The sequence below is a fragment of the Chelonia mydas genome, chromosome 2 (genome assembly GCF_015237465.2).
Source record: "Chelonia mydas isolate rCheMyd1 chromosome 2, rCheMyd1.pri.v2, whole genome shotgun sequence".
NCBI lineage: Eukaryota > Metazoa > Chordata > Testudines > Cheloniidae > Chelonia > Chelonia mydas.
The window spans coordinates 184299686-184316712 of NC_057850.1; the positions used below are offsets into that span (position 1 = coordinate 184299686).

General features: G+C 43.2%; 1 protein-coding gene across 4 annotated transcripts in view; it reads left to right on the forward strand.

Annotated features, from left to right (window-relative positions):
- NPHP3 (nephrocystin 3) overlaps positions 1-17027 on the forward strand; it is a 51904-nt gene that overhangs the window by 27119 nt on the left and 7758 nt on the right. For all 4 annotated transcript variants that reach the window (XM_027826745.3, XM_037890294.2, XM_037890295.2 and 1 more), the window contains 7 exons: positions 476-573; positions 1438-1560; positions 2255-2444; positions 2605-2846; positions 4357-4432; positions 9057-9184; positions 14989-15229. In XM_027826745.3, the coding sequence (XP_027682546.1) occupies positions 476-573; positions 1438-1560; positions 2255-2444; positions 2605-2846; positions 4357-4432; positions 9057-9184; positions 14989-15229 (1098 nt within the window). The remainder of the gene's footprint in view (positions 1-475; positions 574-1437; positions 1561-2254; positions 2445-2604; positions 2847-4356; positions 4433-9056; positions 9185-14988; positions 15230-17027) is intronic.

Here is a 17027-nt window from a genome sequence, read left to right on the forward strand (position 1 = left end):
AATTTAGTACTTTGTTTATAGTTGAATGCCAACAATGTATAACTTTATTAGTTTCACAAAAAGTAAATATGCATTATTAGTTGTACCTCACCCAGCAAAGCCTGGGAGGCCATTTGAGAACTATGATGTTAGTGGCAACAAAAAGAGTTACAGTTTCCAAGGTAAAGGGTGAACACGAAAGACCCAATGAAATTATTGTTACTGAGAAAAATAAATATCAGGCTTCCTCCTTTCCCCACTCCCTCTCCCACATTATGATATATTTCCTCTTCTTAAATACCTTGGGCCTTTGTAGCTTCTCTTAACTCATTTTGTTTAAAATTGATTTGCTTTCAAGTTGAAGATCCCTTTAGCAAAAAAAGATCTTAAATTCCTCAGCACAGGATTCTTGTTTCCCATTTGTGTCTTGTAGGGAGCCCCATGCACTGTTAGTATGTAACAGACATATACTGATTACTATAACTCTCTTTTCCAGGCTTGGGAAACGGTGCAACTAGAATACATGGAAGAAGGTCAAAAGATTATTTCTACTTACAGAGAAAAACTAATAGACTACTTCACCGTGCAGCTAAGGTATTTCAGAACTCCTCAGAACACAAGAAATGTTATAGTCTTTACAGCGGATATTTCTTACTTTCTTTCAAATGGTTTCTCTGCCTAATTCATTGAAGCAGTCCGTTACTGTGTAACATTAAACCTCATCCTGTTCAGTTCAGATTATTATTGATGCAGCCACTTCTATTCTAGGCATAGATTCATAGCTGCTTCAGACTCTACCTGAAGTGTACCCACTGTGGGCTTTGGAGCACAGTTCTCTGCACTTCATTACTTGCAAGGACCAAAACAGTGTTGGGCTATGGAAGACATGGGCATGGGGCCAGTGAATCAGTGGCCATACTAATCTGCCATGGAGAGGGGGGACACAGAGGAAACACAGGTTCTATAGGCCTGAGAACACAGGAGCAATCTATGGTGGAGGAAACAATACCTTCCTCAACTCTCATGGACCATTTGGGCACAGAGCCTAGAAATTCAGGCTGCGCACAGGGTACAGTGTTTGCCCTTTTGTAAAACTTTAGTTTGCATGAAAACATGTCAGTAAACGAGGGTGTGTCTAAAGATAACTTGGGGACATTTTGCTTTTGCATTACCCTGGGTTTCTTGAGTTTTGTAGATCTGTTAATATTGTAAAGAGTCAAAGACAAACTTTGGATCTTTGATTCAAGCTGTGGTTAATAGTTTCATATTATAGACCTCCTTTTCACAAAAAGCGGGTGGGAAATTGCATACACAAGTCAGGTAATTGGTGATATAAGAGACGCTAACTGGTTGTTTGTCCATGTAGTTGTATGACTTACTATATTCCAAATCAAGCCCTATAATTTTAAATGTTAGGAATGGAAAGGGATTTTATTTTGTTTGCTTTTCTTCCATTAGTCAAGGCAGAGTGACTTGGAGAAGTGCAGATGAACTTCCTTGGCTTTTCCAACAACAAGGCAACAAGCAGAAGCTACACAAGTGTCTCCTGAACCTCTTTGTATCTCAGAATCTTTACAAAAGGTAAGAGAGTAGCCAGGGCCTTCGTATGTATAAACATATTGAAATGGTTTAGTGTCAAGAAAAAGGCATGAAATAAAGTGTCTTTAATGTTTTGTTTAAAAAATAAATAATAGAAATGATAAAATGCACAAATATGGGAAGAAATTAAACTAGACCAATATGTAACCCTATAGCAGGGATTGAAAGCTGGCTGAAGGGTGCTAAGAAATAGCTAAGTTTAAAGTTATATGGAGATATCTAGTGTAATACCACTTATGGGATATCCTGCCTGGCTGCCTGGTTGCAAAGCACCCAAGGCATGCGAACCAGTGCTGTTCTGTTGCAGCCTATCCCTTTTGTGCAGCTAGGTATATCCCTGTGTAGCGTGAACCCTGCTCGTTGGTGCTCTGAGCATGGTAGTGTGTAGGTGTGCATGGGGGTGGGGCAATGAATCCACTGTCATGCAGAGACCCTCTGTCCTTTCACTGCTGCACAGTTGGGAGACCAGTAAGGTGCTGCATGGGTCATTCTGACTGCTGGACTACAGTAGCCTTCACAGAGCCGCTTTGCAGCCACTTTGCAGCATGAGGGAAAATTCCTGATGTGCATATTCCCCCTTCCTTGGACCCTGCCATCCAGCAGGGCAGCTGGTTCTGAGCACTGAGATTTGGTATTCTGTATTTTATTTCTTACTTATTTTTTCTTGTTAAAACAGGGGGCATTTTGCAGAATTACTGAGTTATTGGCAGCTTGTCGGAAAAGATAAGAGTTCAATGGCAGCAGAGTATTTTGACTCTCTAAAGCAATATGAGAAAAGCTGTGAGGGAGAGGAAAATATGATCTGTCTGGCTGATCTTTATGAAACTCTGGGACGTTTCTTAAAAGATCTAGGTCTTCTCAGCCAGGTAAGTGCATCTAGGAACCAAAGGGAATGCCATGTAACAGCAAGCAAGCAAGGAATTGAAGCAGAGCATAGTATGTGCTTGATAAGATGTTTTGTATTGCAGTGTTTTTTTGTACATTATCTTATCTGCTCTAGTCACAGTCTCAACTCTTTTATTACAGGCAGTTGCTCCTCTGCAGCGTTCTCTGGAAATTCGGGAGACTGCACTGGATCCAGATCACCCAAGGGTAGCACAGTCCCTCCATCAGTTAGCAGGAGTTTATGTGCAGTGGAAGAAGTTTGGAAATGCTGAGCAGTTATATAAGCAGGCTCTGGAAATCTCTGAAAATGCTTATGGGGCTGAACATCCCAGGGTTGCTCGTGAACTGGATGCACTTGCAACATTATACCAGAAACAGAACAAGTAAGATTAATCGTATTGGTGATTTCCTGGATTTGTCATAACATGCAAGTCTTTTGAGGTTGTTACATTGTCTGTTTCTACGATTACACATTTTAATAGATTTAACTTCCTTTTGATGCATGTGCAGAACTGTTATTAATATTAATGAGAACTATGTGCTTGTTTCAAGAGGAGGAGGAGACCTTTTTTGGGGTCTAGAAAAAGATTAGTAAACATATTTGTGCAGTATTCAAATATATAGTTATAACAAAGTAATGTTTTTTAAAAATGCCCTTGTATTGGTACAATTGTCACCCTCGCAAAATAGTTGTGAATACTTACCAGCCCAAACACAGGAGGTAGGTAACTGATGATAACAGGGAAAAATATCTTAAGGATATTTTACTTGTCCATCAAAAACAAATTACTAGCTCCAGGCAAATGTGTAGGTAGAATTTACAAGTCCAGTTGCAGGTTTCTATGGGTTCTCCGAAGGATAAATGTATCCAAATTCTACTTGTTTTATTAACACCGTGTCTATGGAGTAGGGAAGATTTACATACGAGCAAAATGATTTACCTTTAACACTTAATGCACGTGGATTAAGTGACCTTTCCAATGTGACAGTAAGTCTCTGGTGGAGCCAAGAACAAAACCCAGATCGCCTTAGTCCTAATCCAGTGCCTTAATGACAAGACCATCCTTCTTCTCCAATACATACTTCAATATACTGAAGATATCCTGACACTTCTTATGAGGCAAATCCTTTCCCAGTGCTCATTGCAAGTAGCCTAGTGATATTGGGGGGAGTGGGGGGAAGAAAGGGAAGGAGTCCTCCTCCGGGAAATGTACTTAAGTGTAACACTCATTCAAAAAGTTCCTTGGTACAGTTGGTACTGTTAACTCTGCAGATCAAGCTCCTGTACTTGCATGTAATTCTAGAGGAAACTACCAAAATTCTTCTTTCTTCTTCTGCAAATTACTCTCTAACCAAACCATAGAAAACCAAGACTCTGAGTCCTTACCCTCTCAATTGCAGAACGCGCTCTAGATTTGTGTCCAAACTCACCCCCTCTTTCTTGGAGATTTTCTTTTAAGGGCAGTTGCAATAACATAATAGTTCAGCCTAAATTTCTGCTTCAAACTGGAAGTTTCTAGCACTGCCTTTAGAGTTTTTGTCTTACTCGCCAGTTCTCTCTACGCAGAAAGCAACTTGAATCTGTTTATATTTGGGGTGGAATTAAGACATGCTATCTACAACTAGTCAGCATTTCTATGCAGGATTCCAATGCCTGCTAAGAGGGAGGGGTAACAGAAGAATCTTGCTACCCTGTTAACACTCCTAATGCAGTCATAAGTATTTTGCATACTTCTATCTTTGACAAAACTTGCGATTTTCAAAAGCACCTAGGTGACTTTCAGGGGGACTTGTGCTCTTAAGTCACTTAGGTGGCATTTTGAAAATCTAACCCAAAATGTATATCGTTGCCATGTATGGTGTTCTTCTAACATTTTAAATAACTATTTTCAGATATGAACAAGCTGAACAGCTGAGGAAAAAATCCTTTAAAATGCGACAAAAAGCAGCAAGGCGGAAAGGCAATTTGGTAAAGATTTGATACTTAATCAAAATAGGGGCTAGCTGTGGCTTTGTAGTATGGATGATGAAGTGTGTTTGAGGAGGTGTTCTGAAAATCTGATGCTTAAGTGCTTTTGTTAATTGAAAGTTTGCCAGCTTAACCACTTTAGGACCAGCATTGGTATCTGCTCTTTCAACCTCACTGGAAATAAAGGTGGATAAGTACAACTGGAATATAGTAGTGAGTGATGGAGAATAAATAAGTGGATATAGAAACCCTCCAAATATCAGACTTTGGGGATTCAGATTTCATGCTGCGTCTATATGTTGTTGAAAGGAAACTAGAGAAAGTGTTCTGTAGGAGGTAACTGAGGGCCTAATTCTACAACACTACTGTGCATAGTGCCAACTACCGTAGATAAGAGTGTCACAGCGGTGACAATGTCAGTAACCACTATATTTGGTAGTGGTTTAAGGATGAAGCCCTAAGCGTGTACTCCCTCTTTATGGCACTTCCATGGTTTTTTTTTTTACTCTTTTTTTTTTTTCTTCTGTTTCTCCTGCCATAAAGTTCCTAGGGGAGTTCTAGTTTTAGGTTCAGTCTCTGCCTCATAGAGGCAGAGAAGCACCCATAGTACAAGAACTCTGCTAGGAACTTTATAGTTGAAGCAACATAAAGAAAAACAATGGAAATGTCATTCTTCCCACCACAGATATTTAAAGAAAAATAAAATCTGTTCATGGGGATTTCACTTTGTCAACTTTCATATTGATTTCAGTTACACAAACATTTTTTATTAGAACTATTAGTGTGGGCTGGGGGTGTTATCAAAGAGGTCTCTGAAGTATCTGATCACACTTTTTACTCTCACTCCACATCATTTATGACAAGTATTGCCATACGAAGCCTTTCTATGAAGCTTTACAAAATCCTTCAGGAATATTTTTATAGTGGTTTGATAGACATCAGCTTGAATTCCATTTTGAATTCTTAAGACCTAAGAAATTAATTGAAACAGATTGTTTGGACTGAAAAATTTAAGAAGACTAGAACATATTGTAAAGGGAAGGTAAAACCAGAGCATAGCAGATAGAGGATGTTGTGATAGGGTCGGGCCAGATGGCTATAGGAGAGTAATAGAAGGCAGATATATTAGCCCCAGGCTAAGTAGGTCCCTTTTCCCTGGGTAAGGTAACAGGGAAGGTTCCAGAACAATCAGGAACCTTCTGGAGACAATTAAGACAGGCTGATTAGAACACCTGCAGCCAATCAAGAAGCTGCTAGACTCAATTAAGGAAGGCTAATCAGGGTACCTGGGTTTTAAAAAGGAGCTCACTTCAGTTTGTGGTGTGCATGTGAGGAGCTGGGAGCAAGAGGCACGAGGAGCTGAGAGTGAGAACGCGGACTGTTGGAGGACTGAGGTGTACAAGCATTATCAGACACCAGGAGGAAGGTCCTGTGGTGAGGATAAAGGAGGTGTTGGGAGGAGGCCATGGGGAAGTAGCCCAGGGAGTTGTAGGTGTCGCACAGCTGTTCCAGGAGGCACTGTAGACAGCTGCATTCCACAGGGCCTTGGGCTGGAACCTGGAGTAGAGGGCGGGCCCGGGTTCCCCCCAAATCCTCCCAACTCCTGGTCAGACACAGGAGGAGTTGACCTGGACTGTGGGTTCAGAAAAACGGCCAAGCTGAGGGCTGCTGTGAAGCTCCAAGGCGAGCAAATCTGCCAATAAGCGCAAGACCCACCAAGGTAGAGCAAGAACTTTGTCACAATGTATAGAGATATAAAGGGTAACAAGAAAACATTCTACAAATACATTAGAAGCAAGAGGAAGACCAAGGACAGGGTAGGCCCGTTACTCAATGTGCGGGGAAAATAACAACAGAAAATGTGGAAATGGCAGAGGTGCTTAATGACTTCTTTGTTTCGGTTTTCACCAAGAAGGTTCGTGGTGATTGGATGTCTAACACAGTGAATGCCAGTGAAAATGAGGTAGGATCCAAGGCTAAAATAGGAAAAGAACAAGTTAAAAATTACTTAGACAAGTTAGATGTCTTCAAGTCACCAGGGTTTGATGAAATGTATCCTAGAATGCTCAAGGACCTGATGGAGGAGATATCTGAGCCATTAGCGATTATCTTTGAAAAGTCATGGAAGACGGGAGAGATTCCAGAAGACTGGAAAAGAGCAAAAATAGTGCCAATCTATAAAAAGGAAAATAAGGACAACCCGGGGAATTACAGACAAGTCAGCTTAACTTTTGTACCCGGAAACATAATGGAGCAAATAATTGCTCCATTATGTCAAGTGGAGTGCCCCAGGGGTCGGTCCTGGGGCCGGTTTTTGTTCAATATCTTCATAAATGATCTGGAGGAAGGTGTGGATTGCACTCTCAGCAAATTTGCAGATGATACTAAACTGGGAGGAGTGGTAGATACGCTGGAGGGCAGGGATAGGATACAGAGGGACCTAGACAAATTGGAGGATTGGGCCAAAAGAAACCTGATGAGGTTCAGTAAGGATAAGTGCAGGGTCCTGCACTTAGGACGGAAGAACCCAATGCACAGCTACAGACTAGGGACCGAATGGCTAGGCAGCAGTTATGCGGAAAAGGACCTAGGGGTTACAGTGGACGAGAAGCTGGATATGAGTCAGCAGTGTGCCCTTGTTGCCAAGAAGGCCAATGGCATTTTGGGATGTATAAGTAGGGGCATAGCGAGCAGATCGAGGGATGTGATCGTTCCCCTCTATTCGACATTGGTGAGGCCTCATCTGGAGTACTGTGTCCAGTTTTGGGCCCCACACTACAAGAAGGACGTGGATAAATTGGAGAGAGTCCAGCGAAGGGCAACAAAAATGATTAGGGGTCTGGAACACATGACCTATGAGGAGAGGCTGAGGGAACTGGGATTGTTTAGTCTGCAGAAGAGAAGAATGAGGGGGCATTTGATAGCTGCTTTCAACTACCTGAGAGGTGGTTCCAGAGAGGATGGTTCTAGACTATTCTCAGTGGTAGAAGAGGACAGGATAAGGAGTAATGGTCTCAAGTTGCAGTGGGGGAGGTTTAGGTTGGATATTAGGAAAAACTTTTTCACTAGGAGGGTGGTGAAACACTGGAATGCGTTACCTAGGGAGGTGGTAGAATCTCCTTCCTTGGAAGTTTTTAAGGTCAGGCTTGACAAAGCCCTGGCTGGGATGATTTGATCGGGGATTGGTCCTGCTTTGAGCAGCGGGTTGGACTAGATGACCTCCTGAGGTCCCTTCCAACCCTGATATTCTATGATTCTATGAATTAAGCAATCAATTTGCAAACATCTAGAAAAGGTGTTAAGTAACAGCATGGATTTGTCAAGAACAAATCATGTCAAACCAACCTGATAGCTTTCTTTGACAGGGTGACAAGCCTTGTGGATAGGGGGAAGCGGTAGATGTGGTATATCTTGACTTTAGTAAAGCTTTTGATACTGTCTCACATGACCTTCTCATAAAAAAAACTAGGGAAATGCAACCTAGATGGAGCTACTGTAAGGTGGGTGCATAACTGGTTGGAAAACCTTTCCCAGAGAGTAGTTATCAGTGGTTCACAGTCATGCTGGAAGGACATAATGAGTAGGGTCCCGCAGGGATCGGTTCTGGGTCTGGTTCTTTTTAATATCTTCATCAATGATTTAGATAATGGCATAGAGAGAACGCTTATAAAGTTTGCGGACAATACCAAGCTGGGAGGGTTCCAAGTGCTTTGGAGAATAGGATTAAAATTCAAAGTGACCTGGACAAACTGGAGAAATGGTCTGAAGTAAATAGGATGAAATTCAGTAAGGACAAATGCAAAGTACTCCAGTTAGAAAGGAACAATCAGTTGTACACATACAAAATGGGAAATGACTGCCTAGGAAGGAGTACCGCAGAAAAGGATCTGGGTGTTATAGTGGACCACGAACTAAATGAGAGTCATCAGTGTAACGCTGTTGCAAAAAAAGCGAACTTCATTCTGAGATGTATTAGCAGGAGTGTTGTAAGCAAGACACAAGAAGTAATTCTTCCGCTCTACTCTGCACTGATTAGGCCTCAACTGGAGTATTGGGCGCCACATTTCAGGAAAGATGTGGAGAAATTGGAGAGAGTCCAGAAAAGAGTGACAAAAATGATTAAAGATCTAGAAAACGTGACCTATGAGAGACGATTGAAAAAATTGGTTTGTTTAGTCTGTAAAAGAGAAGGCTGATGGGGGACATGATAACAGTTTTCAAGTATGTAAAAGGTTGTTTCAAGAAGGAGGGAGAAAAACTTTTTCTTAACCTCTGAGGATAGGAGAAGCAATGGGTTTAAATTGCAGCAAGGGTGGTTTGGGTTGGACATTAGGAAAAACTTCCTAACTGTCAGGGTGGTTAAGCACTGGAATAAATTGCCTAGGGAGGTTGTGGAGTCTCCATCATTGGAGATTTTTAAGAGCAGGTTGGACAAACACCTATCAGGAATGGTCTAGATAATACTTAGTCCTGCCATGAGGCAGGGGACTGGACTAGATAACCTCTCGAGGTCCCTTCCAGTCCTATGATTCTGTGATTTCACGGAGGCATACTGGTGAATTTCAGTCGTAGATGTTAAACTTTTGATGCTGATGGACTTTCATTACCTTGTGCTTTGCTTTAGTTTGGATTTGCTCTTCTACGTCAACGAGCCTTGCAGCTGGAAGAGCTCACGTTAGGCAAAGACACACCAGATAATGCTCGAACCCTCAACGAGCTTGGAGTTCTCTATTATCTGCAGAATAATCTTGAGTAAGTAATGTTTGTCACACAGTCATAATTCCCTCTCTCTTTTTTATATCTAATGAGACACATTATATGGAACCACATGAAAAATTCTTAGTGATAAGGCTAAACACTCTCAAATACTAAATACAGTCCAATTTCTTTTACAGTTTTCTATTATGAAATTAACTCATAGTATCTGAAGTCTGCTGTACAGTGAGTGTCATTGGCATCTGGATATTTACCACATCACTGTTTTAGAACTGATGTACTAGTACATTAAATTTAACTATCACTAGTTGTAAATATATGGGGTATTTTTATGTTCTCTCTACCATGGTTCTCTATTACATCAGACTCCTTTATAAAATTCTCATTCTAACAGGAAGGTTTTTTTTTCTTTTATAGCATTCAAAATGTCGGTCCTACAAGGAAAGTAATGAATAAATTGTACATATATATTATAGGTGAGATCCTTGCCCCTGCTCTGATTCCTTTATGATGTGCAAAAGGGCCAGATCAGCATAAAGAGGCACCAAAAGCTACATAACTGGCCAGGAGAGAATTCCCCTAGCACAGGGGTTGGCAACCTTTCAGAAGTGGTGTGCCGAGTCTTCATTTATTCACTTTAAGGTTTCACGTGCCAATACTACGTTTTAACGTTTTTTAGAAGGTCTATCGCTATAAGTCTATATATTATATAACTAAACTATTGTTGTATGTAAACAAGGTTTTCAAAATGTTTAAGAAGCTTCATTTAAAATTAAATTAAATTAAAATGCTGATCTTACATCGCCGGGGTTCCGTTCACCTAGGCCGGCAGCGGGCTGAGCGGGGCCTGCGGCCGGGACCCCGACTGGCAAGGGGCCGGTAGCCAGAACCCCAGACTGGCAGCGGGCTGAACAGGGCCAGCGGCCGGGACCCAGACCAGCAGTGGGCTGAGCGGCTCAGCCTGCTTCCCGTCTGGGGTTCCGTCTGACAGCCAGGGTCCTGGCTGCTGGCCCTGCTCAGCCCGCTGCCGGTTTGGGGTCCCGGCCCTGTCCACATAGAGTAGGTACCTACTTTCTCCCTGGTTCTGGCCCATTCTCTTCCTCTCTTTGCACTGAGATGAGGGTGGGAGTGCACTGAGAACAGGGCTGGGGGTGAAGGAGCAGGCTGGGGGTTGGGGTGCAGGGTCTGACCAGGAGCTAGAATGAGGGAGGGGGCTCAGGGTTGGGGCAGGAGGTTTGGGTGTGGAGCGCTTACCTCCGCAGCTCCCATTTGGTGCGAGGGGTGCAGGTGGGAATGTGGGGGTGTGTGTTTGTGCAGGAGCTCCCGTTTGGTGCTCAGGGTGGGGGTGGGGATGTGGGGGGTGCAAGAGTCAGGGGCTGGGGTGTGTGGGGGGTGCAGGGGTGAGGGCACGGGGCTGGGGTGTGTGGGGGGTGCAGGGGTCAGGGCAGAGGGCTGGGGGGCTGGGCTGGGGTCGTGGGAGTGCTCCCAGCCCCCTGCCCTGAGCGGCTCACAGCAGGGGGCTGGAGGGGATATGCTGATTCCACCCCCTTCCCCAAGTTCCCCGGAGCAGAGAGCGTGCTGCTGCTCCACTTTTCCCTCTCCCCCTCCGTAGCAAGGGCTGTCAGCTGATTGGCCGGAGGGAGGGAGAGAAGGAGGGGCAGGAACCCTGCACACTGGGGGAAGAGGTGGCGGGATGGGGAAGCTTGCCTGCCCTGCAAGGAGAGAGCGGTGGACAGAGACGAGTAGGCCGGGCCATGCAGGAATTTTAATGGCATGCTGCTGTCCTCGGCAGACAGCAGCGTGCCATTAAAAATTGGCTTGCGTGCCATCAGTTGCCGACCCCTGCCCTTGCACAAGAAAAGCAGAAGACATGTATGAAACTGTGTCCCAAGGACCGCCTCACAAGCCCCAGTTTAGAGGGTGTGATGTGTCAGGGCCAGAGCCCTGCAAGCTCAGCCCACAGAGCAACCTGCAGATGTTCTTTAACATAGGCCCCCAGAGCTGTGTAAGTTATATTGAGCGCCTCTCCAATACCTGAAGCAGCCCTGGATTGGGAGGGTGCCTTAAAGCCACCTTAACTCCTATTCTTTTTTGCTGTGCCTCTTAGAAGTGCAACACAGAATTTCACCTCAAGTCTTTAAGTCCTTTTAGATACTTTTCTTCTATCTGAATGTCAGGGCAGGTCTTCACTACCCACCGGATCAGCGGGTAGTGATCTATCTATCAGGGATCGATTTATCGCATCTCGCCTAGACATGATAAATCGATCCCCGAACACGCTCCCTGTTGACTCTGGAACTCCAGCTCGCGAGAGGCGGAAGCAGAGTCGACAGGGGAGCAGCAGTGGTCGACTTGCCACCATCCCCACGGCCAGGTAAGTCGACCTAAGATACGCCAACTTCAGTTACGCTATTTGCGTAGCTGAAGTTGCGTATCTTAGGTCGACACCTGCCCCCCCTTCCCCCCCCCCAGTGTAGACCAGGGCTCAGGATCTCATTGGCAGAATAAAGAAGTTAAAATGCGGTGTGATTTAAAGTGTTTACATGTATAGCCACTAGTTAGTGCAAAATCCTAGTTATGAGAATTGACTTGTAACAGTTGATGCATGTATGTTATTTCTTGTTTTACTTGTCATGCAGTCAGGCCAAAGTCACTGATGATAAATGACTGATATCTGTAAAATCTGTCATGTGAGATCATTGTATACTCCACCATCTGTCAGTTCATCCGCAATTTTTTCAAATACTCCCTATTTCCTGTAGCTCTTTCCTCCCAATTTAATTGGTGAGCAAAATGGCACAGAGTCTTCTAGTAAAGATATCCATGAAAGTTTGTTATTGCTTTTTGAAACAGAGTACTGTGCTGTAGTTCTGAATCAACCATTAAAGAGTCTTTTTTGATAGTTTGATGCAGCTGAAGGGAAATTTGTTTGTATCAACTGATAAATGTAAGCCTGATCTGTAGCCGTTATGTAGGGAGCACTTCTTTGGCTCCCGCAAGGCGACTCCAGCCTTGAACTCATCTTTTGTGTATATATTCCTTCTCTCCATCTAATGTGAAACAAATATTTCCAATTTACTAAACTGACCTGTCTCAAGAATAGGGTGACATAGAATCATAGAATATCAGGGTTGGAAGGGACCTCAGGAGGTCATCTAGTCCAACCCCCTGCTCAAAGCAGGACCAATCCCCAACTAAATCATCCCAGCCAGGGCTTTGTCAAGCCTGACCTTAAAAACTTCTAAAGAAGGAGATTCCACCACCTCCCTAGGTAACGCATTCCAGTGTTTCACTACCCTCCCAGTGAAAAAGTTTTTCCTAATATCCAACCTAAACCTCCCCCACTGCAACTTGAGACCATTACTCCTTGTTCTGTCATCTGCAAACACTGAAAACAGTCTAGATCCATCCTCTTTGGAACCCCCTTTCAGGTAGTTGAAAGCACCTATCAAATGCCCCCTCATTCTTCTCTTCCGCAGACTGAACAATCCCAGTTCCCTCAGCCTCTCCTCATAAGTCATGTGTTCCAGTCCCCTAATCATTTTTGTTACCCTCCGCTGGACGCTTTCCAATTTTTCCACATCCTTCTTATAGTGTGGGGCCCAAAACTGGACACAGTACTCCAGATGAGGCCTCACCAATGCCAAATAGAGGGGAACGATCACGTCCCTCGATATGCTGGCAGTCCCCCTACTTATACATCCCAAAATGCCATTGGCCTTCTTGGCAACAAGGACACACTGTTGACTCATATCCAGCTTCTCGTCCACTGTAACCCCTAGGTCCTTTTCTGCAGAACTGCTGCCTAGCCATTCGGTCCCTAGTCTGTAGCGGTGCATGGGATTCTTCTGTCCTAAGTGCAGGACTCTTTACTTGTCCTTGTTGAACCTCATCAGATTTCTTTTGGCCCAGTCCTCTAATTTGTGTAGGTCCCTCTGTATCCTATCCCTACCCTCCAGTGTATCTACCTCTCCTCCCAGTTTAGTGTCATCTGCAAACTTGCTGAGGGTGCAATCCACACCATCCTCGAGATCATTTATGAAGATATTGAACAAAACCGGCCCCAGGACTGACCCTTGGGGCACTCCACTTGATACCGGCTGCCAACTAGACATGGAGCCATTGATCACTACCTGTTGAGCCCAACAATCTAGCCAACTTCTGTCCACCTTATAGTCCATTCATCCAGCCCATACCAATTTAACTTGCTGGCAAGAATACTGTGGGAGACCGTGTCAAAAGCTTTGCTAAAGTCAAGGAACAACACGTCCACTGCTTTCCCCTCATCCACAGAGCCAGTTATCCCGTCATAGAAGGCAATTAGATTAGTCAGGCATGACTTGCCCTTGGTGAATCCATGCTGACTGTTCCTGATCAGTTTCCTTTCCTCTAAGTGCTTCAGAATTGATTCCTTGAGGACCTGCTCCATGATTTTTCCAGGGACTGAGGTGAGGCTGACTGGCCTGTAGTTCCCAGGATCCTCCTTCTTCCCTTTTTTAAAGATGGGCACTACATTAGTCTTTTTCCAGTCATCTAGGACCTCCCCCGATCGCCATGAGTTTTCAAAGATAATGGCCAATGGCTCTGCAATCACCTCCGCCAACTCCTTTAGCACTCTCGGATGCAGCGCATCCGGCCCCATGGACTTGTGCTCGTCCAGCTTTTCTAAATAGCCCCGAACCACTTCTTTCTCCACAGAGGGCTGGTCACCTCCTCCCCATGCTGTGCTGCCCAGTGCAGTAGTCTGGGAGCTGACCTTGTTCGTGAAGACAGAGGCAAAAAAAGCATTGAGTACACTAGCTTTTTCCACATCCTCTGTCACTAGGTTGCCTCCCTCACGCAGTAAGGGGCCCACACTTTCCTTGACTTTCTTCTTGTTGCTAACATATCTGAAGAAACCCTTCTTGTTACTCTTATCATCTCTTGCTAGCTGCAACTCCAGGTGTGATTTGGCTTTCCTGATTTCACTCCTGCATGCCCGAGCAATATTGTTATACTCTTCCCTGGTCATTTGTCCAATAGAATGTGTGTGTGTCACGATGACAAACTACCTAGCTGTAATGGATATTGCATGCAGGGATTCTATGGGGAATCACTTTCTTTTTGCCAGAGAGGGAAAATATTAAATGTGTGATAGAATAGTACCACAATAATGTAATAAAATACATAACTGTTTGATAGGATAGACACTTGAACAATTACTTCAGAGAAAGCCTTAGGCTAGTTCTCAATGTGTAAATTATAGCAGCTGAGCCTATTGTACATAAACCTGTTTCTTTTACAGTCTTTGCAATTGTTTGCAAAGGGGATTCTAACTGCTACTTGCTGAATTTTACATAGTTCCAGAGTTGGTTACCTGATCTTGCTACTTGTTTCATGAATGTTTGCTCCTGGGAGGAGTTACATTGAAGCCAGTGGGATTATTCGCATGAGTATGGGTTACTTTATTTGTATAAAAAAGGGTACAGATCAGACTCAAAAGGAATATTCACAAGGTAATGTAATATAAGAAAAGAATTCTACCCAACTGACCTAAAGTGCTAGCTTTTGGGCAGCTGGTATTAGTGCTCTGAGATTGCATTTGATGCTCTAGTTAACTCTATAACTACATTCTCTCAATTAGACAGCGTGCTGTTATCTATTGTCTGTCTTTTGTGTTTGGATATACAGTTTTTCACTTCACTAAGACTGTTTAAATGAGTTGCTCTGCTGTATTTGTTTCACTAGAGGCAGCTGAAATTTCTATTCGAATACAGTGGCACTTCTGCAGGCACAAAAGTAACTTTCATGGTATGCACACATTTAATCTTTGGAGTATTGCTGTGTGATTTTGTTTGTAGGACAGCTGAACTTTTTCTGAAGCGCTCCCTAGAAATGAGGGAGAGGGTCCTGGGACCAGACCACTCAGACTGTGCACAGTCTTTGAACAACCTTGCAGCTCTGTACAATGAAAAGAAACACTATGATAAGGCTGAGGAACTGTATGAAAGAGCTTTAGAAATTAGGAGGAGAGCATTAGCCCCTGATCATCCCTCACTGGCTTACACTGTGAAACACCTTGCAGTACTCTACAAAAAGGTGGTAAGTATGTGTGTGCTTTATACATCATTTAAAAATAATGTTTTGCACTTTCCATCCCAAAAGAGGCAGAGTATCAAAAAGAGTTTGGATATCAGCATCTTCCAGAAACACACTAAAAAACAAATTTAAGTATATAAATTAAAGTTCTCTCTGTTTTTGCACCTCGTAGGAGCTCTGTGGAACATTTTCCTAAAGAAAAGCTGTTCTGTAATAATGTCTTCAGTGTATTGGGCACCTACAAGCTTTTCCTTTAACTTCATTCAGACAAATTTATTCAGCCAGTATATTTACCACAAAGAAAACAACTCAGTTAGAAGACAGCATTATGGCTGTTGCCAGGGAATCTCTTCTCCACTTTCATATTTTGAGTTCCTCTGCATACTGTATGCCGCATCCTTTGCAAGCATTTGTTCCAATCAACCCAGATGCAGACACCATATTTTTGGCACTTCAGAATAATTTCTCCTAATTTTTACATATGAACCCAGTCAGCCATCTAAGTATTTATAATAGAACTGGCAGCAGCTCTCTCTGTGGGTATCTTGAGCCATTTCTACTTCGTTTCACTTCAGTGAAAAATAAGCAATCACTCTCTTGCTGAATACTCTATGTGGTGACAATAGTAATTTTGTATTTTCAAAATACCTTATAAATATTAATTGTCAATTGTCTGGTCCGATATGAAGGGGAATCCCTGTCTATAGGAATAATGTAAACTGTGCTCAGCCTTGCGGCTAGGCAGAACGTGAACCCTAAAGTTTCCAACTGTTACACTGAAGAGTTCAAATTCAGAATAGAGTAATAGTAGATAAGTGTTTCTTTCTGCATTTTGCCATTCTTCTAAATTGGAAGAATCCTGTAAACTTATTTCTTGGCCAGACTGTTCCTGTGCTCTTGCACAAGTGCTTTTACTGCTAACCCCTCCAGCAGCATTCTGAAAGGGGTTGGGATCACATGAGCTTTTCCCATTTCAGACTGCTGCAGTGGACTCTGCCAGAAAAGCAAACTGCTGCGCTTGGATGAACATAAATGAAAACACAAGGGGAGTGAGTGGAAGGGAAGAGACTAGAGTTGGAGGTACATAAAGAATGGTTAGATACTTGACCGTAGACAGTGATTGACCTTTTTCACAGTTACCTCTTGATATAAAATCATAGCTGGTGAGTGTGAAGAAACAGAGAAAACTATAAACTTTACACATCCAAAACTACCTTGGATGTGTTCCTGAATTTCCATTTCATGCTAAATGTCAAACATCCATATTCCAGAAATAGAATCCCAAGTAAAAAAAAAATTAAATCACTAATTCAGTACATCCAATGAATCAGGAAGGAACATGCTTGAGAAATAATCAGAGCTAGAGACAGTACCGGGAAAGACTTAAATGGGAGTTGAAGGCACTTGGACCATTAATGATGATCAACAGGAATGGTTTATTGTAGATATTCATTAAGAGCCCAATTCTGCAAGGTTTAAGTGAACTTCAGAGGGATAAATACCATGGAGGGAGAGGAATTATTTAAGCTCAGTACCAATGTGGACACAAGAACAAATGGATATAAACTGGCCATCGGGAAGTTTAGACTTGAAATTAGACAAAGGTTTCTAACCATCAGAGGAGTGAAGTTCTGGAAGAGCCTTCCAAGGGAGGCAGTGGGGGCAAAAGACCTATCTGGCTTCAAGATTAAGCTTGATAAATTTATGGAGGAGATGGTATGATGGGTAACATGATTTTGGGAATTAATTGATCTTTGACTATTTGTGGTAAATAGGCCCAGTGGCCTGTGATGGGATGTTA